The 26508-nt window shown below is 35.8% G+C and overlaps 1 protein-coding gene and 1 long non-coding RNA gene across 2 annotated transcripts in view; one reads left to right on the top strand and one right to left on the bottom strand.

Annotated features, from left to right (window-relative positions):
- Nucleotides 1-26508, bottom strand: part of LOC118188453 (uncharacterized) — a 537164-nt gene that overhangs the window by 365841 nt on the left and 144815 nt on the right. Inside the window, exons 3-4 of the mRNA XM_085812498.1 lie at nucleotides 25871-26218; nucleotides 22299-23462 (exon numbers count right to left, since the gene is read on the bottom strand). Coding sequence (XP_085668624.1) covers nucleotides 22299-23462; nucleotides 25871-26218 — 1512 coding nt within the window. The remainder of the gene's footprint in view (nucleotides 1-22298; nucleotides 23463-25870; nucleotides 26219-26508) is intronic.
- LOC146999044 (uncharacterized) lies at nucleotides 401-26396 on the top strand. The gene is made up of 2 exons (XR_015040082.1): nucleotides 401-490; nucleotides 25881-26396. It is a non-coding gene; the product is annotated as an uncharacterized LOC146999044 (long non-coding RNA).

The raw sequence follows: 26508 nt of genomic DNA, 5'->3' as shown, positions 1-26508 counted from the left end.
ATTAACAAACTCAAGGATTTCAAAGCGAGCAATGGCAACGTTGTGCAGAAAAAACATTTTTATCTCCAGCGCGTGAGTCTCTGTATCGGAAATTCTAAAGATATGCTCATTTTAAAACTATTTTGCGATATTGCTGTTGCACTGGATCTTATGGTTTAAGTGCGAGGAACATGATATTTAATAAAGAAAGGTAACACACAAAATGTTAAAAAACGCCCCTTTGGACGTAATTTAAAATCTGAAACATTTCAGATTTTTTTTTTTTTTTTTTTTTTTTTTTTTTTTTTTTTGTATTTTTAAGGTTATGTATATGTATTGTAAATCCTGGTAGTTGCATTCAAGTACGCTTCAACACTCAAAACAAACTGTTGTGATAAAAAATTATCTGTGGCGCTGTTATCACGTGTCAGCGAGGGCCGCCGTAGAGATTTACGACGAAGCCTCGGAGATATTTAAACTAGTAACAGCAATAAACAAGAAAATAAATTACGTACGTATGTCTTAGAATTTGTTATTTTTAAGCTAAATTGTTAATTATTTTATTAAATTATATTTATACTAAATGTTATATGTTATGAATTTATATAAATCATATATTATTAAATAACGTAATTATTACATTTATTACATTTAAGGATATTGATATAAATGTGCTTTGCTTTATTTCATTACGGCAAATCATGCGAGGGAGGATGCCTAATGGAGGGATGCCTTCGTGGAGGACTTTTTACGAGAAATGGCTAGTATACAAGCTATACATGAGGAAAACCCCATCCAGCAGCGCGTTTGCCTGGAATCGAACGCAGGTCGGAACGACCAGTGTTCAGCGATTTTACCGTTCTTCTCTTTCCATAAGCTTATGTACACTGCGGGGGGGGGAAGGGACAGTTCTAATATCTCTCGTTCTACTGGGCAGACTGACGAAATTCAGCTTGCGTTTTTTCTCTCTCGAAAGCGCGACTTAGGATATGTACTAGATTTATATATAGCATTGTTCTAATGCAGATATTTTCACACAAAATAGGGCTTTTCCTGAAATGACATGCCAATTTTTTTTTCATATTTCGATTCTACGACTCAAATTACGCCAAACTGCCCAGTTTTGTAAAAATCGCGTGGGTAGTTTTTAAAATATTAGCTCTCGAAATTTTAGCTCCTCAATGTTAACTTAATTTGGGCTATATTTATTAACCCTTTCTGTCACACCTAAACATTTCCTTCTTTACGCATAGGAAAATTGAACGAAAAAGGATTTATAGGTTATTATACGTTACTCTGAACCTTCTTTATTTATAGTAGATGGCAGCTCATCACAAACTAGTCCATACATTTTAGCCATGTTTAGTTTTTTAAGATCCTCATTTTTTCAAAGAAATCTTCCAGATTTTTTTTAAGGTATAAAAGGAATTGTTTGAAAAGAAATGTCTTTGTTATTTTTTTGGCTGTATGCTAATCTCTTTATTCTATGTTAGTTTTAAATTTTTACCTTGAAATCTTGCCTAAAATCAAACGGCGAACCCTAGGTGTGCCCAGATCGGGCTCACCGATCATCTAGGACAACTGAGAGTCTGTATTCTTTGTTTCTCCGCATCTCATCGGTCAGTTCATTGACAACAATGCACTTTTTTCGAAGCTCTATTCAATCAGTGTGCCACTTTGGGATAAAACAATGGTACCTAGAGCCATCGAATTTTGAATAACGTAGGTCTCCACCCAAATATGGGCATCTGGAAGCCCGAATTTGGACTTTGTTTCATTATCGATTTCATATTTTTTAAAACTTCAACGAATTTTTGATTAACAAACTGAACGATTTCAAAGCGAGACATGGCAACATCGTATGGGGGAAAAAAAAAAAAAAATTATCTCTAGTGCGCGAGACTGTGTATCGGAAATTCTAAAGATATTCTCATTTTAAAATTATTTTGCGATACTGCTGTTGAACAGAATTTTATGGTTTAAGTTCGAAGAACATGATATTTAATAAATAAAAGTAACACACAAAACGTTAAAAAAAAACGCCCCTTTGGGCGTAATGTAAAATCTGAAAGTTTTCAGATTTTTTTTTTTCCCCCGTATTTTCATTTGAAAGCTTATGGTGAGTGTCAAAAATAAAAGAAATTGCACTTTGACGTTAATGCGTGTTTTGAACCCTTATTAGGAGACTTAAATCAGGTTTTTCTCGTCGCATAACTCAAAGTCAGCTTGCTCAATACGGTTCCGGAAATAAGAAAGAATCTCTTATGATTTAATGCCACAAAAATCTGCACAAAAACGCAAAACTATTTCTAGTTTCACCCGAGAAACCTTATCGTTAGAATGTAACGCAGTAGATTTTAGTTGATATCACATTAAAAAAAAAAAAAAAAATTCTCATGAGATGATACCTAGTCCCGTCATTCTTATTTTATCACAGACAGAGACAGGAAATTCTCCGAAGAAGCGAATTTTTTTTTTTTTTTTTTTTTTTTTTTTTTGTTCCCGTTTCGGTATTTTTTCATATGCAGCATCTGCCTTTTGATAAAAATATTGAGATTTTCCTTCCTTGTACGAAGTAAAGGAAGTTTTGCGATCGTGAAAATTTTGGTTTTCAGATTTAAACGGAATGTCTATTATAACCGTTCCTGAATATATTTTGAGTATTTTTTTGGCAACATTCGAGCGCACGGACAAAATAAAGGCCTCTTTATTCCAAAACGGGTTGTAAAATGGATTCAAAATGGCAACCTACTATCGATACGTACATGTGTACGTATATATTTCGCATAACTCAATAATTGTCACAGAACGTTGAAGTCTTGTATATGGAACTACATTAAAATCCAGGTGTGGACTACTTTTAACTTCCTTGTACGAAGTAAAAGAAGTATTGTAATCATGAAAAATTCCGGGTATCATAGTTCAACGAAAATGTCTATTTCGACCGCTATCGAATGCAATTTAACGATGTTTTGGCGTTACGTACGGACAGAATAAAGGACACTTCCCCCCCAAAAAATTATAAAACTGATTTAAAATGTATTCAGAAGAGAATTTTTCGTGTCGTCTGTACGTACGTATCTCGCATAACTCAAAAACGAGTAGCCTCAGAACGTTCAAATTTTGTATACAGGACAGATACATGAAGTAGTTCTGCACCTCCCTTTTGGTGACAATCGGCCACACCAAAAGTATATATATATATATGTAATGATATTTTTAAATCAATTGATTAAATTAAATTCTAATAATATTGCTTAATAATGTGTTGGCGATTTTCTACCTAAATTGCATCCCTGTTCCTAAATTTTGGCGAAATCCTTTCTTTAGTATAAAATATATTAACCTGTTGGCGCCCGCCAAATCGCCAAACTCATAAATCTGTCATATTACATAAAGTCTTTAAGAACACTCCTGATGGGAAGATAGCGTCACCTCGTGATTTCAATTAATATCGCTGATTGGACGAGCCTCGTGACGCACACATATGTATAAATAGGGCTTCTGCTCAAGGTACGAAAAGAAACGCTTGTGAGATGGATGCTAAAATAAACCTACCATTTTATATTCCAAAATTTGTCTCATTCCTGTTGCCCCGGCTGCACAAAACAAATAATGTATGAGAAATTACATTTCATATATACAAGAGCTCAGTTGTTTTATTCTTATATATCGGCAAACTGTGCATTTTTTGCTTTCAAAATGATTGAATTATTTTGTTCTTATCTTTCGGTTAAGTGTTTTATGCCTTTAGTTAACCCGCATGCAATATTTGTAGAATTATCAACAATTTAAAAATTATTTAAGTGCGGCTAACCCTAATTTTTACTATAGCAGCCATATTGTTTACATTTGAAACTTAGCATTTGTTGCCAGTCTAAAGAAACAAAGCTTCGCAACAACAAGTGTTTCGTTTTTATTTGTCTAATTTCTTTTGTACGTGGTTTTAGATTTATTATAGTATTTGAATGGAACATGCTGAAACGATTAAATATAATTTTTAAGCATTCTGAATTAGAAAATGAATGATATGTATCGCTGATAAGTGAACCTATCGCAAGAGTGTCGCTATGTAAATAAATATAGTGACTTTTAAAGAGTGCATTTATTCTGTTGTGGTTTATGCGCTATCGACGAAGTGGATTTAATTCAATTCAATAAGTTTAAATGAAAATGCAGGAGAAAATGCGTATAATTTAATATTCCAATCATTTGCAAGCATAATTACAATATTTAAGCAAAAGCTTGGTAATAATATCAATTAGTTTAATTTTCAGATAATTATGTCTCTCCCTTCAGATACGACAATGATAAACCTTGGAGATAATTCCTCTTTCGTAGTGGATGATTTTATAGATATTATAAACATATATTTATTCTAATTCTTTATTTTTATAATTATGTTCTTTGCAATAATTCTAACTTCTTGCACTGCAGAAAGAAAGACAAAAATGTAAATTTCAACTCTAAATATTGTTCCCAATTTTATAAATCACAGATGCGTTCTGTGACCTTCGACCATTCATTATTTCTCAAAATTATAATAAATCCATAATTTGCTGGAAAATAATTAAATCACTAGTTATTATCAGTCCAAAAGGGCTATTAGTTTCTTTTGGCATTTTGCGTTGAAAACTTTAAATGTCGATTCCTTTTTCAAACTATTGCCACCAAATATAACAGCTCTGTATTATATTTAAAGAAATTAAATTGTAGAGACATTAGGCATTTTTTTGGAAGCAGGCAAGATGATAAATTAGTAATCGCCTTCGCCGGGAATCGAACCACGGACCTCTGGAATACCGGCCCAGCGTGCAGAACCACTACACCACGAAGGCACGCTAGGAAGGCGGGAGAAATACCTTATAAAACAATGAAGAATTTCCATAAATGTATGTCACATTGTGATAAAACAACGGTACCCAGAGCCATCGAATTTTGAATAACGTACGTCTCCACCCGAATATGTGCATCTAGAAGCCCAAATTTGGAATTTGTTTTATTATATATTTCATATTTTGTAAAAACGTTAGCGAATTTTTGATTAACAAATTCAACGATTTCGAAGCGAGCAATGGCAACACTGTACGGGAGGGAAAAAACATTTTTATCTCCAGCGTGGGAGACTGTGTTTCGGAAATTCTAAAGATATGCTCTTTTCACATTATTTTTCGACATTGCTGTTGAACTGAATTTTATGATTTAACTGCGAAGAACGTGATATTTAATGAATAAAGGTAACACACAAAACGTTAAAAAACGCTCCTTTGGGCCTAATAAAAATCTGAAAGCTTTCAGAATTTAAAAAATTGTTAGTCCAGAGGGGCTTTGTCCCTGAATGACTACTGTTTTTGGTTTGCGATTTTCGTTGAATCACTATAAATGTCCATTTCGCTTTTCAAACTGTTGCCACCCGGTGTTTGAGTTCTGCATTATATTTGAAGAAATTAAATAATGAAGAATCTGCATAAATGCTTGTATATTTCTCGCATTATAATAAAACAACGGTACCTAGAGCCATCGAATTTTGAATGACGTAATCCTCCTACGAATATGGACACGTGGAAGACCAAACTTGAAATTTGGAATTTGTTTTACGATCGGTTTCATATTTTGTAAAACTTTAACGAATTTTTGATTAACAAACTCACGATTTCCAAGCGAGCCATGGCAACAATAGGCTTGGGGAAAAAAAAAAAAAAAAAAAAAAAAAACTGAAATTTTTCAGATTTTAAATTACGTCCAAAGGGGCGTTTTTTTTAACGTTTTGAGTGTTACCTTTATTTATTAAATATCATGTTCTTTGCACTTAAACCATAAAATTCAGTTCAAGAGCGATATCGCAAAATAATGTTAAATTAAGCATATCTTTAGAATTTCCGATATACACAGTCTCGCGAGCTGGAGATAAAAGTATTTTTTTTTCTATATAACGTTGCCATTTCTCGCTTTTAAAGCATTGAGTTTGTAAATCAAAAATTTGTTAAAATTTTACAAAATATAAAATCTATAATAAAACAAATTCCAAATTTGGGATTTCGGATGCCCATATTCGCAGTAGAATTTCGTCATTCAAAATTCGATGGCTCTATGTACCATTGTTTTATCACAATGCGAGAAATAGACAATCATTTATGCAGATTTTTCATTATTTAATTTCTTCAAATATAATGCAGGACTCTAACATTTTGTGGCAACAGTTTGAAAAGTGAACCGACGTTTATGAGTCCGACGCAAAATGCCAAAACGAAAGCAATAGTCCTTCGGGACTGAAATCCCTTTGGACTAAAAAAAAAAAAAAAAAAATTAACTTTTATAACTCCAACGCGCTGAACTGTGTATCGGAAATTGTAAAAATATGCTCATTTTAAAATTATTTTGCGACATTGCTGTTGAACAGTATTTTATGGTTTAAGTGCAAAGAACATGATATTTAATAAATAAGGGGTAACACACAAAACACTAAAAAAACACCCCTTTAAACATAATTTAAAATCTGAAACCAGGAGGTTTTTTTGAGGTGTTGTTTATTTATTTATAGAGTTTTTATTTCAGTTATATAGAATAAATTTAAAGCAAAATAAGGAAGACATCGCTTTCTGTCGAATCTCAGTTTCTTCGTAGACTATTTTCGCTGTCATCTTAGTTGTTTAGAATTAATAAAATTAAAGTCCTGGATTATTTTTCATCCAAAGCAGTGCATTATTCTTCATTCAGAGGAAAACCGTTTTACATTATTGGTAAGACCTCTATATATTTTACTTCTATTAAAATAAACTGACTGTTTTGTAAATATGAAAAGAAAATACTTATTTTTTTATTTCCTTGTACGAAGTAAAAAGGAAGTATTATTACCGCGAAAAGTTTCAGGCAACATATTTCAACGAAAATATCCATTTTGACAGCTATCGAATTTAAATATGTTATTGCGTGATATCTGTACGTAAGGACAGAATAAAAGGCTCTTTCCCTCCAAAAAAATTATAAAACTGCTTTAAAATGAATTCTGAAGAGAATTTTTCTTGGCGTCTGTACAAACGTATGTACGTACGTGCTTACGTACGTATCTTGCATAACTCAAAAACGAGTAGCCTCAGAACGCTGAAATTTTGTACATAGGACTGCTATGACATGTAGATGTGCACCTCGTATTTTGGTTGCAATCGGCCGCACCAAACGTATATAAATATATTTATATATATATATATATCCACTCTGTTACCCGGCTCAGTGATCTCAGTTTCTTTACTCTTATATGTTTGTAAATTGTAAATTTTTTGCTTTAAAATGTTGTTTTTATCTTCCGGTTAAGGTTTTTATGCCTCTTGTAATTTTGGAAGCAATATTTGTACAATTATCAACAATTTAAAAGCTGTTTAAGTGCGGTTAAGTTCTATATAACAAGGCGGACATATTTGTTTACATATTTAGCAGCAGAATTGTAGATCTGTTGCCAATCTAGAGAGAACACAAAAATAACGCCAAAAATAACACAACACAAAAATAACGCCTTCATTTATTATTGCGAATTAAATCATGCTTAATCCTTTCTGGAATTTTTTCGAGGAAATAAGTGTTTAAGATTTACTTCGTAATTTTTAATGCAGATATTTTGAGTTTTTATGTATTTTTGCCTTGTCGCGAAGTGAGAACTGAATTAATTGAATGAGAAATACTAAATCGTCTGTGAAAAACTTTTTTTTTTTTTTTTTTTTTTTTATGTTTTGTTTTCTTAATTTCTTTCATACATCATTTTAGCTTTATTATAGTATTTGAATAGAATATGTGGCAACGATAATTCTTCAAATGATATAGATTTTGTGCATTCAGAGTGTCGTTATAGTGAACAAATATAGTGAATTTTAAAGAGTGCATTTATTCTACTGTGCTTTATGGGCTGTCGACGAAGTAGATTTAATTCGGTCCAATCAATTTAAATGAAATTCAAGAAAAAAGTGCGTATAAAATCAATATTTCTTACAAGAAAGTCATGTGGTGTACAGATCAGATTTTTTTTTTTTTTTTTTTTTTTTTTTTTTTTTTCAGAAAGAAAAAGAAGGTGCAGCACTTCGCGCAAAAGTTTAAAATTTGTGTCCAATTATGTCTAAAAAATGTCATCTTAAAACTACCTGGGTTTTTTATGTGTAGACAAAAGATATCAATTTGTTAAAAAAAAAAATCTGTATTGGCCTCGAAAGGATGCTCTTCAATATTTTTTTTTTTTTTTTTTTTTACTTTTCAGTAGAGTTTTTGACAGATCTCGAGTTCATTGACTGGATTTAGATAGGATCACAATCACAAAAACGAAAGAAAAAAAAGAATGCGAGGCTTCTTCTTATGTGGCACGATTCAAGAAATGAAATATACCGCCTGATGAAGTGATAACAAAATGTATTAGAAAAGAAAAAAAGTATATCTTTAAGCCGGAAGATCATTAAAATTCCTAAGATTCTTTATCTAAAAAATGAAATTTTAAACTTCTATAAATGCTTTTCGGAGCTTTATGCTTAAAAACTGGATTGAACAAACGCAAGTGATGTCTATCTGCCTGTACTGCAACCTCAGTTACGACAGACAGCGAAATGCTAAATTTCATAAACTTGCAACTCTGTGAGAAATACTGTAAAATATTTTCACTGATACATAATACCACTGCTACAAATACGATAAATCAAAGAAGTGGTTTTATTGATGGTAATCACAATAAGATCTGATCTTCTTAGCTAACATACAGTGTAGGATTGTCTTCGCTTCTTACATATTCGAAGATCTTAAGGGTGTTAAGGTGCATGAGCCCCCAGGAAGAATTCAACATTTTTACAGTAAATATTAAAAATATTACATCTATCCATCAAGTACAGCCATCATATTAATTAAATGAAACTTTTGTGCGATAAATATCAGCGCTTTTTTTAACTGTTTATATTTGTAAATTAAAAAATAATCATACAAAAAAGAATTAAACATAAATCCAATAAACCATTCTTCTCCAAAACACTTGTACATATTATTGTCTTTATTTAATATCTTGAAATTATTCCACGCTATTATTTGTATTAAGAATGTATTGTACGTTGAAGAGCAAAATGCAATCGGGGGGGGGGAAGGGTCGATGAAAAAACTGGGGGAACAAAAAAGGTTTCAAAAGAGGTGGGAACCACTGAATTAGAATTTAATCTAAAGTTTTCCTTTTGTCCCCTCTGTAATTAAGCTAAAGAAGTGAACATGCCGCGGACTAAAATTGTTTTTCTTTTTCAAAGTTGCTTACATTCAGCTAATTCTAGAAATAATGTACAGTGTAGACATCTCTACATATACACTGAAGTGACAAAAGTCATGGGATAGCAATATGCAGATATACAGATGGCAGTAGTATCGCGTAGAAAATGTATAAATGCGAAGTGCTTTGGCAGGGCTTTCATTTGTGTTCAAGTTATTCATGTGAAGAGGCTTTGACGTGATTATGGCCGCACGACGAGAATTAACAGACTTTCAACGCGGAATGGTAGTTGGAGGTAGAAGCATGGGTCATTCCATTTCGGATATCGTTAGGGAATTCAACATTCCGAGATCCACAGTGTCAAGAGTTTGCCGAGAGTATCTAATTTCAGGCATAACATCCCACCATGGACAGCGCAGTGGCCGACCACCTGCACTTAACGACCGAGACCAGCGACGTCTGCGTAGAGTTGTCAATGTTCACAGACAAGCAACACTGCGTCGAATAACCGCAGAAATCGATGTGGGACGTACGAGGGACGTGTCCAATAGGACAGTGCGGCGAAATTTGTCTTCCTTGGGCTTTGCCAGTAGAAGACCGACTCGAGTGCCTTTACTGACAGCACGACATCGCCTGCAGCGACTCTCGTGGGCTCGTGAGCATATCGGTTGGTCCCTAAACGAATGAAAAACCGTGGCTTGGTCAGATGAGTCACGATTTCAGTTGGTAAGAGCTGATGGTAGGGTTCGAGTGTGCCGCAGACCCCACGAAGCCGTGGACCCAAGTTATCAACAAGGCACTGTTCAAGCTGGTGGTGGTTCCATAATGGTCTGGGCTGTTTTTACATGGCATGGACTCGGTCCTCTGGTGCAACGGAACCGATCATTGACAGGAAATGGATACCTTCAGCTACTTGAAGATCACTTACAGCCATTCATGGACTTCACGTACTCAAACAACGATGGGATTTTTATGGATGACAATGCGCCATGTCACCAGGCCACAATTGTTCGCGATTGGTTGGAAGAACATTCTGGACAATTCCAGCGAATGATCTGGCCACCTAGATCGCCCGACATGAATCCCATCGAACATTTATGGGACATCATCGAGAGGTGAGTTCGTGTCCAAAACCCTGCACCGTCAACACTTTCACAATTATGGACGTCTACAGAGGCAGCATGGCTCAATATTCCTGCAGGGAACTTCCAACGACTTGTTGAGTCCATGCCACGTCGAGTTGCTGCACTTCGCCGGGCAAAAGGAGGACCGACAAAATATTAGGAGGTATCCCATGACTTTTGTCACTTCAGTGTAATAAAAGAAAGAGTCTGTGTGTCTTTTCGTTCCTGCCCGCGTAAGCTAATAGACCCAGGGCTACGAAATTTGGCACATAGGTGCATCTAGACAAGAGCCAGAACACTTCAAAGCGATTTTTTTTCAAAACTCGAATCAGATTTTTATTTTATTTTATCTTTTCGATTTTATCGTATCATTTAGTTTCATTCTTTTAGAAATGTGGTTTCGGCAACAGATTTTCATTCAATTGTATACCTGACTGTTGACTGTTGAAAATCAGCACTGTTGCCACTGGGAACAATGAGGGCGACCGTTCTGTGCAGTTTTTAAATTTAATGTTTATCTTAGATACTGAGCGTTTGTCGAGAGAAGGCAACCGGAAAATGATTAATTTATTTATTAATAATTAATATTTGCATTAAGGGATATTAATTATTTATATATTAATTTATTGATAATTAATATTTGCATTAAGGGATATTAATTATTTATATATTAATTTATTGATAATTAATATTTGCATTAAGGGATATTAATTACTTATGTATTAATTATTTATTGATAATTAATATTTGCATTAAGGGATATTGCTCATTTCATCTCAATTTTGTTATATGTAATGCATATTTTTTTTTGATAAACTTGTTCTGCTGAGTCAAATTCTGCGCAGTTTTTTAATTTAACGTTTGGTGTTCCCTTCAGGCATTTTCCCGGTACATTTAAAAGCCAGACGAAGGCTGGCCGCGTAGCTGCTAGTTAAGTTATGAAAATGTTTCAATTTAAACAGAAACATTACAGCTTATTGGTGGCATCCTGCGAAAATGAACCGCTGTTGTAAATTTGCTCATCGTTCGTTGGAGTCGACGTTACAGAAGGATACTCCGGCTTCGGTGGGCGGGACAGCTTCCCGACCTCCAATCCTCGCTTCAGTCCACAGGAATTCGAAATTTATATTTATTTTTCTCTTCTGCGGCGCCGTAACGGTGAGTGGACGAAGGTCTAGCGATGAACAAAAGGAAGTTTTTAAACTTTTTTTCTTTCAAAAAATTTTCTTCCGCAGAAATTTCGAGAGAGAGAGAGAAAAAAAAAAAAAAAACATTCGAAACAGTTTTTCTCGCCCACGCATTTCTTTTTCAATACCGCGCGAGTAGTGGGGCAAAACGATTCTTACGTGGCTTCACGCTTCTGCGGTCTATCGTCTCTGAACACTCTTCTCACACGCATCCCCCCCACCCGTTATGATTTTACCATAACAAAAAACGGCCATCCTCATCGTGTTTTCGAGGTCAACATCTCGTACAAAAGCAAGGCGTGGGGAAGTAAATTTAATTTCCGGCCGGAAAGTTTACTAAATGATTGTTTTCTATGGTTTCGTGATTTCTCTTCGCTTTCTGACACTCTTCTTTCAAGTCTTTACAAAAGCAAGTGCATAAAATTAAAATAAATAAATAAATAAAATAAAATTAATTAAAAAAATCTGAAAGCTTTCAGATTTTACATAACGTCCAAAGGGGCGTTTTTTAACATTTTGTGTGTTACCTTTCTTTATTAAATATCATGTTCCTCGCACTTAAACCATAAGATCCAGTGCAACAGCAATATCGCAAAATAGTTTCAAAACGAGCATATCTTTAGAATTTCCGATACAGAGACTCACGCGCTGGAGATAAAAATGTTTTTTCTGCACAACGTTGCCATTGCTCGCTTTGAAATCCTTGAGTTTGTTAATCAAAAATTCGTCAAAGTTTTAAAAAATAGGAAATCGATCATAAAACAAATTTCAAATTTCAAATTTGGTCTTCCACATGCTCATATTCGTTGGAGGATTACGTTATTCAAAATTCGATGACTCTATGTACCGTTGTTTTATCACAATACGAGAAATATACATACATTTATGCAGATTTTTCATTATTTAATTTCTTCAAATATAATGCAGGACTCTAACATTTTGTGGCAACAGTTTGAAAAGTGAACCGACATTTATGAGTCCCACGCAAAATGCCAAAACGAAACTAATAGTCCTTCGGGATTCAAATCCCTTTGGACTAAAAAAAAAAAAAAAAAAAAAACTAAACTTAGCGGCGTAACAGCCCTAATAGGCCAAGGCCTGCAGTGCCCGAAATCCGCTTTCTTGACCGTAGGCCCTGGAGTGCGTAAGCATATGCCCTGAACAAGTGGTCAACTTGTCGCAGGCCCCTCCAATGTTTAGTCCTTGGGACACGAGCTTCGAGACTAAACCCTCTCACTTCCGACTGCATTTTTCTCTCTAACGTACAATACATTCTTAATACAAATAATAGCTTGGGGACTGACTAAACACTACTCATTTTATCGACCCAAGTGATGGAAATCAAGGGATGAAAGGCCGAGTAGACCTTGCCCAGCCGCCCCGGGAATCGAACCCCGGACCTGTGGTGCTGCTGCGCGATGCACCGGGCCTCAAAAGCAGGTGTATATCAGGAAAAAATCTTACCTAACCATGAAATATAAGATAAATTAAAAGAAAATTAATATATATATATGAAACCCAAACAGGCGTTTTTTTAACGGTTTGTGTGCTACCTTTATTTATTAAATACCATGTTCTTCGCACTTAAACCATAAAATTCCATTCAACAACAATACCCCAAAACAATTTTAAAACAGCATATCTTTAGAATTTTCGATACACTGTCTCGCGCGCTGGAAACTACCAATTTTTGTCGTGCGTATAGTCCGCGGACTATCTGTGTTTAAAATGCGAATTTTTGAAGCTGCGGACTATCCACCAGTGCGGATAATACGCTGGTTGTTCACGGTTAAAATCGTTGAAATTTAAAAAACACGCTGTTGTGAACTGCCGATGATGAAATAAAAAAAAAAGCGCGAGATTCCAAGAAAACATTCGTATGTATCGTATCGATAGTAAACCATAGAGCATAGTGCAGAACGAATGAGTAGTAGCAAGTAGAGCTCCTAAAATCCAGGCTGGCGCAACAAGCGATGCCGGGATATGAGCCAAAGAAAGTCTTGTGTGAGCACTCACTTAGCGCAACCAGTCTTGTATCCCAGTATCCTTCGCACTGCTTTAGCGCAACTGCCGGGAGGGGAAAAAGTAATTGATGCGTCAGCTCGGTTTTTAGGAGCCATAGTAGCAAGTACCTGGAGTACAAAAAAAAAAAAAAAAAAAAAAAAAAAAAACCCGTGATTCGTTTACTCGGTGGTTTGGCAACACCGAGTCAGTGGGTCGAAGGTCAAATTTATGACGAGTATAGCACGTTGCACAGTATTTTGTCTTTCATCTTCGATAACGTTGATGAAACATCGCCGGGAAAAAGATAGAAATAGAGAAGCGGGCCGTTATTGGTTTAATCCTAGTATTCGGTGCACACGGGATTTGGCTACTTTTGGCGACTTTATGATGAGCAGTAAAAACGGGACATATACGATGAGTAGTTAACGGGTCATTTAAAAAAAATATATAGTTTAACATAGTATATACTACATATATAATATATATATTATATATTTATAGCATATATAGTATATATTTTTTTCCTCCCCGTACAGTGTTGCCATTGCTCGCTTTGAAATCGTTGAGTTTCTTAATCAAAAACTCATAAAAGCTTTACAAAATATGAAATAGATAATAAAACAAATTCCAAATTCGGGCTTCTAAATGCCCATATTCGGGTGGAGACTTAAGTTCTTCAAAATTGGATCGCTCTACGTACAGTTGTTTTATTACAATGCGAGAAACATATGTAGATTTATGCAGATTCTTCATTATTTATTCTTCATTCATTTTCTGTATTTTACAATTTTTAATGAAGATGTTTTGAGATTTTATATGTGTTTGGTTTGCCGCGAAGTGAGAACTGAATTAATTGAATGAGAAATCTATCTCTGATGAAATTCGAGGAAATAATTTTAAATGAGATGCAGGAAAAATGTGTATAATTTAATAGGCCGTACCAGGAATTGATGTGGTGTCTAGATCAGATTGTGCATTATTATTTTGTGTTTTCTGAAGCGCCTTTCATCGAAGCAACAGTAATTAGTTAATGTCAAAAATGTTTTTAATGCAGTATCCGAATTTAGATATGATCGAAAAACTATACATTCCCAAATCACCTTCAAAAGATCTGATCATATTTTAGCGTCCAGAATTATTGAAACAGCATGGTTTTTTATATTTTTAATGGAGTATTTCGAGCATTAATAATAGAAATAATCCTTCTACTTGCGTATTTAATTCTCTATAGCCAAAAAAATTAGTGGCTCGCTGAGGGAAGAGATGATTTCTGGCCTGAGGGAAGAGATGATTTCGTAGAGGACTTTCTAAAGGAAACTGGCTCGTTTTAGTGGCACTTGGGTGAAACATGAAAATGCCCCTGCAGCCAACACATACTTTGGCATTCAATATTAGGTTAATTATTTTGTTAAGTTTTAAGCTTTATGCAAATTTAAAGGTTTTGACTACAAGGTTTTATTTGCCTTTTCTGTTTCTTTCAAGTATTAAATTCCATGGATTAAATTTTAAATTTATTTACTTAAAGAGGCTGCTAATTTCAGTGCATTTTCAATTATACATCATTTGATGTCTTAATATAAATTTGAGGTATTTATATGGCAAGTGTCTTTAGTCCAAAGGGACTTTGTCCTTGAAGGACTATTGTTTTCATTTTGCCATTTTGCGTTGAAAACTTTAAAAACGCTGTATCACTTTTCAAATCGTTGCCACAAAACACTATCGTCCTGTATTATATTTAAAGAAATTAAATAATGAAGAATCTGCATAAATCTGCATTGAGGGACTATTATTTTCATTTTCCGACTTTGTGCCAAATCACTCTGAATGTCCGTTTCACTTTTCAAACTGTTGCCACCAAAAACTATCGCCCTGTATTATATTTGAAGAAATTAAATAATGAAGAATCTGCATCAATGTATGTATGTTTCTCGCATTGTGATAAACAACGGTACCTAGAGCCATCCAATTTTGAATGGCGTAAGCCTACTGCGAATATGGGCATCTGAAAGCCCAAATTTGGAATTTGTTTTATGATCGATTTCATATTTTGTAAAACTTTAACGAATTTTTGATTAACAAACTCAACGATTTAAAAGCGAGCCATGGCAACACTCTATGGGGGGGGGAAACCTTTTCATCTCCAGCGCGCGGAACTGTGTATCCGAAATTCTAAAGATGTGCACATTTTAAAATTATTTTGCGACACTGCTGTTGAACTGAATTTTATGGTTTAAGTGCCAAGAACATGATATTTAATAAATAAAGGTAACACTCAAAACGTTAAAAAAACGCTCCTTTGGACGTAATTTAAAATCTGAAACCTTTCAGTTTTTTTTTTTTTTTTTTTTTTTTTTAAATCTTCAGTTAGAGTTTCGCCACAGGAAATTTCTGTCAGTTGTTCTTTTTCTTCACGAGATTTTTGAATTTACTAGTTAAAAATACTTTGCCTCTTCGCGTACCACTGTTTGAGAATCGCTGGCTTGGCGTGTTTTACTGCAGTTCACTTAACAATCGCGAAGCTTATGCAGCCAACTCGTTTGCAAGGACCTAACTTTGGACGAACTACTCGTTTGCAGCGATCTAATCCACTCAAGACACCGCTGGACTTGAAGATCAGGATTCGAGCTCATGTCGAATAATAATAATTTTTGGTACGATTGTTATAAAAATTCGAACCAGATTCGTCAGTTTGCAGCAGAATAAACTTGACTGTGAGCTTCTCTTTGAAGTTAAAGTTTAAAATATATATATATTATATATATGTGTGTGTGTGTGTGTGAACTGACCAGATATAAATTTTAATTACTAGTTTAAGCATTGTTTTCATGCATTAATAGTTAATTCAAAATGAAACTTTTTTTGCAAAAGCAGTTCTTCGGAAATACGCGACTCGTATACCTTTACGTACACTGCTTATACAGAGTAAATTTGAGCAAGTGGACAAAACTTTACGGGGTGATAAAAGGCAGACACACCAGGTGAGGGACCTCCATCCCAGGTCCTCATTATACGGGACCCATTCAGAGTTTGATGTATCCAACGGCCGTGGGACCTCGTTCCCGCGGGCGCAACCCCCGCAGTCCCCGTTCGGCTTTTACTAAGCATTGGCAGAACGAAAACGTTGCCAGTTTGATACTCTGTCACCTTGCCTCCGGGCACCACTCCATCGGCAAAACCACATTGTAGAAAGGTGCTCTGTTCACTTTGTCAGTCCCCGCCACGAGAACTGAATGGGGTCAAACCCCCGGGAACTCAGTCGACAAATGCACCATATAGCTCCACCACAGCCGAAAGAACAGACACGACAGTACCAGTACGGTCCCTGCCAAGCCTGAACCAACCTGAGTACAATACTCGGGCTCTAGTCCTGTGAAGTCAAATTATATACCCCCGTGGTTGAGACTGCCTACATACAGATCCTAACCAGTACTTCCCAGGCATTCGCCTGAGTCAATCGCCCGGGGGGTGATAAAAGGCAGCTGCACGAGCAATAATCGTCATAGAATGTATGCAAACGGCGAGCTGCTACGTGTTATTGTAAATAAATCGTGTAAAAAGGCCTCGCACCATCGGCATTTTCTACACTGGATTGCCGAGAGGATTGCTGGTTACACGAAGCACGAAATTTCCAGGGGGACGTATGGGTCGAGGTGGTTCCATACTTTGGCCACCAAGATCACCGGATCTCTCTCGTGTTTGGACTTTTTCCTGTGCCCCACTGAAACCCATATGGATCTAGTGTCCAGGATCGCCATTGCTGCTGGCGATATTCGGGAAATGCCCGGTGTCCTCGCAAATGTGCGTCAGTCCCTGTAGGTGTGAAGCCTGCGTTCCAACTGACAGAAGCTCTTTTGAGCAATTTCTATGAGCATTTTCCGTTAATAAAATGTTTCCTGAAGTACCTCCTCTCACTTTTGTATTGATTCTTTAAATCTGACAGTGGAAAACGATACTTTAAAAAAAAATTATACAAAATGCCGTTAAAGGTTTATAAAATATGGTTTGGTTTATTTAATTATGGCAAAGCACACTAGGGCTATCTGCCTAAGGGAAGGGATGCCTTCGTGGAGGACTTTCTAAGGGAAACTGACTCGTATACACGTTACACATGGGGAAAACCACGAAAACGCCCATGCAGCCAGCCCGTTCGCGGGATTCGAACCTCGGATCGAACTACGAGTGTTCAGCGACTTTACCGCTCGGCCGCTGGTGTGCCGTTTATAAAATATGAAAAAGACAATAAAACAAGTTCAGACTTGCAGGCGCCCATTCGGGTGGAAGACTACGTTATTCAAAATTGGATGTCTCTGTAGGGACATTAGGTTATTTTGAAGCTGGACATGTGACAAATGAGCAATCCCCTTGCCGAGACTCGAACCTCGGACCTCTCGAATACGCGCCAAGCGTGCTGACCATCACACTACGAAGGCACACTAAGAGGCGGTAAGAAATACTTTATATACTTCCTTTTTTAATGGGCGACTGGAGATTAGCTGACCCAGTCGCCAAATCCTGGTGGTGAAGAATCATCATCCACCACTTTTTTTAGTTCGTTAGCCACTGTAGAGACATTATGATATTTCGAAGCAGGAGTTATGAAAGTGAGTCTCTAACCTCGGACTTTAGAATACGCGCCAAGCGTGCTGACCATTACGCCACGAAAGCATGATAAGAAGACGGGAGAAAAACCTTATAGCTCTAGGTACTGTTGTTTTACCAAAATGTGATAAAAATACGTACATTCATGCAGATTCTTCATTATTTAATTTCTTTAAATATAATACCGGGCGATAATATGTGGTGGCAACAATCTGAAAAGTGTAAAGGATTTTTAAAAAAGGTTCTGCTTAAATAGGTGATGAAAATATCTTGGAAGAGACGAAAATGGGTGAGAAATATATGTCTATCAATAAAAAATAGCTTAGATCCTTGAGGAGGCATATATAAATAGCATATTCCTTGAGGAACATTTTCTTCTCCGTGTCTTGTAGAAGTTTTCTTTCTCCATTACGCAAATTTTCGTACTCCAAAATATAAAGCTGTCAATGATTATTGTGAGAGGGGGGGGGATACCGATATCCCCCTCTGTGCACTGAGAAACTAAGAAAAAGAAAAGTAATTTTTTTTCAGAGTTCTTTTTTAGTTTTATGTTACACAAAGCACTAAGTACAGAGAAAACGTAATTTGTTTGAAAAGCAGTGAGAGAACGATAGAAAGAATGCACAGGCGTGAATTTTGAGACGCAACTCGAGAGCCATCAGCAAGAACAAAGAATGGGATAATTGAGTTATCTTTCAAGATTCCGATGTCAGTAGTGATGGGTATTCATTAGCAAACCTTTTTACTCGGATCAAAATAGGTAGGGGGGGACGAAAGAGGAGAATGATCGGTAAGGAAAACAATTGCAAGGCAAAAAAAGAGATATCCCCAGTTAATAAGGAAGTGCTGCCATCTATTGGAGAGAACATAAGAGATTTGTGGAATAAATCTCAGTTAACCAATTTGTGGGATAGTGCTGCCATCTATACACAGGACTACAAGGTAGAAAACCTGCAGCGGACGCGAGAAACGGCTACTCGTGGGAAGCGCTGGCAGTGCTGCCATCTAGTTCCTTTTTCAGTTAGGGGCACAAAATCAAATCACTGCTAATTTATATACATACATACAAATATGCATTTTACTTTGCTAGAAAAAATGAAGATTTTTCTTGCGTTACTAATATAGCATGAATTATCATTCAAATAATTCTATACATAAACAACGTTTCTCGTTTTTTACATCTAGATCGGCGATTCGCAACCTTTTTCCTTTCGTATACTCTTTACTTATTCACAATTATTGTGACATATTCACTTGTCTAATAGTAAATCCTCCACAAACAACACATAAAATATCCACGAATTTTTTGTGGCTAGGATCGTGTTTTGTCTTTGGCATGGATCTTGGGTACCTTATGGGTGACAGAATAATTTTGCATAATACTGTCCAAACTTTGAAGGAGAATCACCTCCCCCCCCCCCGGGGAGTACGATTCCAAGAGTCTCCCATCTCCCATTCTGTCTTTTTGTTGAGCACTATTGCCCCAATACTATTAAGACACATTAACAAACATTCTAAAGCACAATGAACTTGGCCCAAGCAATATGGCAGCCAGCAATGCTAACCACCATTCCAATCAAAGGGCATAGGCCTTTATAATTATAGGGTACTCCTAATTGAGTACCCCTAATAGATTAGGCTTTCTTTTCCCTCCAATATTTCCATAATCTTTTTCATTGTATTTTTACTTTACTACTATTGTGACAATTATTAATTTTTTATTTATAATTATATCCCTGTTGAACTTTATTAAATTAAAATTACTATAAAACAAAAATGCTAATAAATTAAAACTTTATTAAATGTAATGAATTAAAATTCAATTAACCTCATAAAGTTCTTTTACGTTAATTAACCAGTGTAACAGATGGTATGAGTCATTCTTCAAAATGGAGCATCTCCTCTAGGTCAGGTGATGCGAGATTCGCCAAAATATAAACATTCTTTTTCTTTTTTGCAGGGCATGTGACACAACGAACGTTACAGTAAGAACTTTTTAGAACGATTCCCGCGAACTAAACAATTCTCTCACTTTTATTATTTCTTTTGCGTCATTAATTCATAAATGAATTGATGTTTGTCATACGTAATTGTTTTAATTATTAGCTATTAGCCCCGAGACTCTTTAATAACGGTTAAGAAGAGAAATGTGTTATACCAGTTATTTTAGGTTTTGGATCTTTACGGTCACTTCTCCCTTCCGTTTTCCCACCAGAATGCAAATCTAGTGTGCTTGTATTTAAGGTGAGGTTTTTAGATTGTAAAGTGGAGCGTATTCTACTTCTCGAGGTTATAGTCCTAGGTTGCTAGACAAGATACAGATTTGCAGGCTTCAGACCTTGCATTATTATTGCTCAGAGTTAATATCCACGCCAGTTAAACTTTGAGCCAACTTTTCGTTAAGCAGTTTGTGAAGCCTTCAGCTATTAACTTATTTCAAATTAAATTTTACATTTGACTTAACACAAGTGATATCTTACCATATGATAACTTAAAGTGGCCACTTTAAATTATCTTGTCGTAAGTGGTTGGCTGAGTTGTAAGCACAAAGTATGAATTCTGTTCTTATTTAGTTTTAAATAAAGGGTCTTAGGGATGATTTGTAACGTAGGGATGGTTTGCTTAATGTCTACCAAGAGTTTAGACACTGTGGATGATTCCAGAGCACACTAAACTCTACAACGTTATTAAACAAAATCAACCTACACTCTGTTAAATTTACCTGTAAACTTGTAAACTATTTAAATTTATCTGTGAATATTAATTACCTGTAATAAAATTTACCTGTAAACTATTGTTACAAAATTCCCAGCCATACCTTCCCTGCAAAGCGGGTTTAGGGTGCCAGAAAACAGACATGAATGACAGGGTTACCAGACGTGGTGCGAAATCGTCCATTTGGCGATATGTCATAGACGAAGCGAGAACATTCTAGAATGAATTCTTACCGGTTTGCCCCAGAACGTTCTCCAAGGCAGGTCAAAATCTATATAAATCCTTCTTGTAAGAGGAGTAGCAGTTTATCGTGTACAGTATCTAGAGTACTTTGAATTTAGTAGTAGTGCCTTGAGCTTCGAGAGTGATCAACCGAATCGGGAGCTGCACTTTAGTGCTTTGCCGTGAAGCTGTGCTCACCGTTTTAGATTGAAAGCTGTGTTGCTGATTATTTCAGCGTGTTCGTCGTAGTTTTTTGCCGACTGTAACGCGTCTTTGGAACTCCCCCGTGTAATACTGACGAATAAATCGTGATTTGATTATTCATCAAGTTTTCTCATCAATCACTCCAAATCCACGAATCCATACAACGTAACTCTATTAATCTAAACCTTTACAGCGAGATTTGTTAAGCATCTTCGCTCATCTCGAAATATTAGCTCAGACCTGAAAGTTACGCAAATTTAACAGCAAACGGCATAGTTTAAAAATAGAAAGTTAATCTTAACCAAAAGATTACTGGAGTTTTTACCATGACACCGGTGTGTTATTCTGAGCTCAGAAGTGACTAAAGTTAGTAATGGCTCTGCTGTCACAAATGTTTTATGAAAACAAAAATGAAAGCAAAAATGAGTAGCCTGCCAGGTGTTTATTTTAAAATTTAAGGCCTTGAATTTAATATTTGTTTATTTTACGCTCGAGAGGATGGCAGCTGTCCCCCTGCCCCCAACCCGTCGCTTTCGAAAATGTATTTTTATCTCCAGCGACTACCGAGACTGTTGCCACTCTGAAAAATGAGCGCGGAAATTAATGTTTTCGTAGTTTTTAATTAATATCTCTGCTAATTAAAGTCGTACGAAGAAGAAACCGGTATCGATGGATTCGGAGAATTTTTTGGAATCGGGAGATATGCATTTCGAAATTCAACTCGGCGCCGTTCCCAAGATATTCGAGAAAAAAGAATTTTGTACGTAGCCAAATCCCTCTAATAGGGAAAACCCGAGAAAGAAAGTGGGAAAGCGTAGGGGAAAATTAGTTTTTAATTAATATCTCGGCTAATTCAAGTCGCACGAACAAGCGAATGGTCAAAATGGCGTGCCACGGACGTGACGGTGTGCTTCGCTAAGCCCAGGACACAGCCGTTCCGGAGGAGATGAGGTTACAAACGGTATCTTTAATTTAATGTTTCGTATTGAAAATAATCAAACTTATTTTATTAAAACAATTTTAGAAAGGTTATTTGTAACTTACCTCTCAGGAATTGGGGGAGGAATTAAAGTCGATGATATTTGACCTTTTGATTGCAAAGCTGGAATTTCCTCCACTGTGTCCTCGAATGGATTAGTGGTTTTCAAGAATGGATTTTTACAATCTGTGCCACCCTTAAATGGATTCGTTTCACTCATTCTGAAAGGGTTAGTACCCGAAATTTCTTTTGAAACCTCCTTAACTGCAGCGGAATCAACCAGTGAATTTTCGAAGACGGGCATTGCATTGTTGAATACTTCCACTTTCGAAATATTGGAAGCGTCAGACTCACTGCGAACAAAAACCTCATGGCCGTTACAACTATTGCTATCCACGGATGGTACTTCCTTCACATCCCCGTTGTTGGTAGCTGTTACAATCTCTTTTGAAATTTCGTCAAAAATATTTTCATTTGGGCACGTTCCCTCGTTCTGCTCGAGCTCAATTTCAGAAGACGCAGGTTCTGATGGAGCATCTTGGATTTCGATGCAAGTAGAATGCTTGTTACTGTTCGATTTAGAATTTTCAACAACCTTTGATTTCTTAGCTACATTTATCTTTGGGCTCCGAGAGCCTTTTGGACTGGATTTAGTGATGGTGGGCGAAACGGACGAACGATTGCCAGTAAATATGGGCCTCGGAATGCGAGAGGGTTGATCAGAAGAGCCAGGATCGCTACGCGTTCGACGAGCTGGAAGGTGTTTACTCATTCTTGGAGGCACACTGGGGGTGGGATAAGACTTCTTTTTAGGGGTTGATGTAGGCGGCGACCCAATTTTACCTTTTGCTTTCACCGGCTTTTCGGAATTCTTCGATGTGCTGGATAATTTTGATCTTGAAGGAACAGGTGGTGACAGAATAGTTCCAGAATTTTTTATTTCATTACTAAAAGTTTCGGGTGCTGCATCTTTAGCTGCTGTATTCTTCTCCTGGCAGTCAGAGATTACACCATTTTTCAGATTATTTACATTATTTGTATCTAAATCTCCAGTTACTAAGTCCTTTTTAACTTCAGCTTCATTAGAAGTCTCGTCTTCCTCTGCATTGTAAACATCTTCACAACTACTGCTGTTAGTTATAATTACTATTGGCCCCCTCTGAGTGTCCTTTTTACTCTGCAACTCCTCACTGTCTTTTGGCTCCTCTGCATCTAACTCTTTCTCCAACCTAAAAACATAAGGATTTAAGGGTGAAATATAATAAAAAATAAGCACAAGCAGCATACAAAAACTGGCATATTATGTCGATTTTTTGCTTAACAACAAAATAAATAAAGCGTGTTGCTAATATGTTACTTAAAAGCTATAAAAACATAAAAGAATAGTTATTTTTTAATTTTGTGGGTAGACGTAATAATATTAATTTGCTAACTTTGGTAAAACAAAAACTTTTGTAACTAGTATTTTCCAAAGCAGGTCGTTTCGACGCCGACGGTTCGACGCCAACGTTTCGACCCCGGGGCAGTTCGACGCCGTACGTTTCGACGCAGGGGTAGTTCGCCGCCATATTTTTTTTTTTTCGTATTTTTATTTATTTTTAGAATAAATATGAAGTAATATAAATAAGTAATATGACTGATTGTTATTTATTGAATTAGCGATTCCTTGCATGCATATTTGAAATAAATATATGTGTTTATATGTGTGAAAGTGTTCTAGATTTTTGTTTGTGTCCCAGATTAGCGAGAAGCCCCCTCGCCAACATCAAGGCCCCGGGACACGAGAAAGGTTTTTATTTATTTATTTATTTATTTATTTCACAAAACAGCATCAAAAAGGCAAAATACACAAATGGTAAATAAACATATGGTTACAAGGTAGTTGTATTATATTGCTGACAAATATAATTACAGATAAATTAGATTACAGATAAATAAGATTACAGATAAATAAGATTACAGATAAATAAGATTACAGATAAATAAGATTACAGATAAATAAGATTACAGATAAATAAGATTACAGATAAATAAGATTACAGATAAATAGGATTACATCACAGAACTGTTATTATACTAATCCATTGCAAAATTATGCGCCACACCTTTCATGATATTCCATTACTTCTCGATTTCAAAATCTTCAACTATTACTTTAATTCTCATATCAGCTCGCAGATACCTATTCCGATTGTGCGGCGGTTCATCTCCACGTACAAATTGTTAATAGCATTGATTAATTGATTTTTGAACGCGCCTGATACCATCTACGAATTCCCATAATGTGGGGTGAGAAACACCAAATGATGATGACACCAAATTTATTTCAATGATGATGCAAACTTATTCTAAAAATAAATAAAAATACGAAAATTATGGCGTCAAACAAAAGCAAAAAAAGTATTGCGTCGAAATGACCTCGCGTCGAAACGCTGGCGTCGAACCGTTGGCGTCGAACTGACCTGTACCAAGTATTTTCACATTTGATAAGCTTATCACAAGCGTTTTTGATATACATTGAAACAGATCTGATTCCACATCTTTTGCCATATACTGGGTGTATCAGCACAGCGTTCACAAACTTTCGGAAGAGACAGAGTACACCCAAACGATAGGAAATCACATAAGAATGCATGGCCAATGCTTTCCTCGCGCAGTAGTGACGACGCAGAAGTCAAGAAAGAAAGGACACGAACGGGGTGAGAAAACATGTTTATTAATCGGAGTAGAACAGAAGCAAACCAAAAAACAACGTAAAGAAAAAAAAAAAAAAATCTGAAAGGTTTTAGATTTTAAGTAACGTCCAAAGGGGAGTATTTATAACATTTCGCGTGTTACCTTCATTTATTAAATATAGTGTTATTCACACTTAAACCATAAAATTCAGTTCAAGAGCAATATCACAAACTAATTAAAAACAGCATATCTTTAGAATTTCCGATAGACAGTCTCGCCCCCCCCCCTCCGTACAGTGTTGCCATTACTGGCTTTGAAATCGTTGTGTTAATAAAAATTTGTTAATGTTTTACAAAATTTGAAACAGATAATAAAACAAATTCGAAGTTAAAATTTACAAAACTATAAATTAAACCAAATCTTAAAAAAAAAAAAAAAAAAAAAAAAAAACTGAAGGGTCTCAGATTTTAAATTACGTCCAAAGGGGCGTTTCTTTAACATTTTGTAGGTAACCTTTATTTATTAAATATCATGTTCTTCGCACTTCAACCATAAATTTCAGTTCAATAGCAATGTCGCAAAATAATTTTAAAATGAGCCTAACTTTACAATTTCTGATACACAGTTCCGTGCGCTGGAGATAAATAGGTTGTGTGTGTGCGTGTATTTTTTTTTTCCTCGTAGATTGTTGCCATTGCTCGCTTTCAAATCGTTGAGATTGTTACTCAAAAATTAGTTAAGTTTTAAAAAATATGTAATCGATAATAAAACAAATTTCAAATATAGACTTCCACATGCCCATATCCGTAAGAGGATTATGTACCGTTGTTTTATCACAAAGCTAGAAATATACATACATTTATGCAGATTTTTCATTATTTAAGTTCTTCAAATATAATACACATGTGTATAATTTACTATTTTATATGTACGATAATTGCTCGTGTGAAAGTTTACTTACTTTTCGAAAGGTGAGAGGACCTGCTCTAGATCAAATGTCATTTCCGTGGAAGATTTGCTGCATCTTTCGGAGAAGCTCGAATTAGCAGTACTGGCCCTAGAAAAACGGTCAATGACGGTAGAAACGGAGCTGCCGGTGTCATCCGTGTCCGATTCCAGAAGAGATTCCATATCATCTTCTTCGGGTATGACGTCCATGTAAGAGAAGGCCGGATCCGGCAGCAAGCAAGGTGGCTCCCGGAAGAAAGCCTGATTACCTGTCAGGAAAGCATCCCACGCTGTAAACGTCGACGGAGATGGATGGTCATCTACAGGGTAAAACTCCAGATCTTGATCCATTTTGGAACAGCTGTTAAAAAAGAATTAAAACGGAGCATTCAGGTGCATGCAGATTTACACTGGTGAACAACAATTAAATAGACAGATGAAATTTACATTAAATTAAAAAATCTGATGTGTACACCACATGACTTCCTTGTATTGGAATATAAAATTGGAATATTAAATTATACGCATTTTTTCTTCCATTTCATTTAAACTTATTGGATTTAATTAAATCTACTTCGCCGACAGCGCATAAACCACAATAGAAAAAATGCATTCTTTAAAATTCACTCAAGTATTTGTTTACCATAGCGA

Source organism: Stegodyphus dumicola, chromosome 1 (genome assembly GCF_044657685.1).
Source record: "Stegodyphus dumicola isolate Sdum_Otavi_A_Nest chromosome 1, ASM4465768v1".
Taxonomy (NCBI): domain Eukaryota; kingdom Metazoa; phylum Arthropoda; class Arachnida; order Araneae; family Eresidae; genus Stegodyphus; species Stegodyphus dumicola.
Note: the sequence above shows the minus strand (reverse complement) of the source record. Positions and strands in the feature narration are given on the sequence as shown.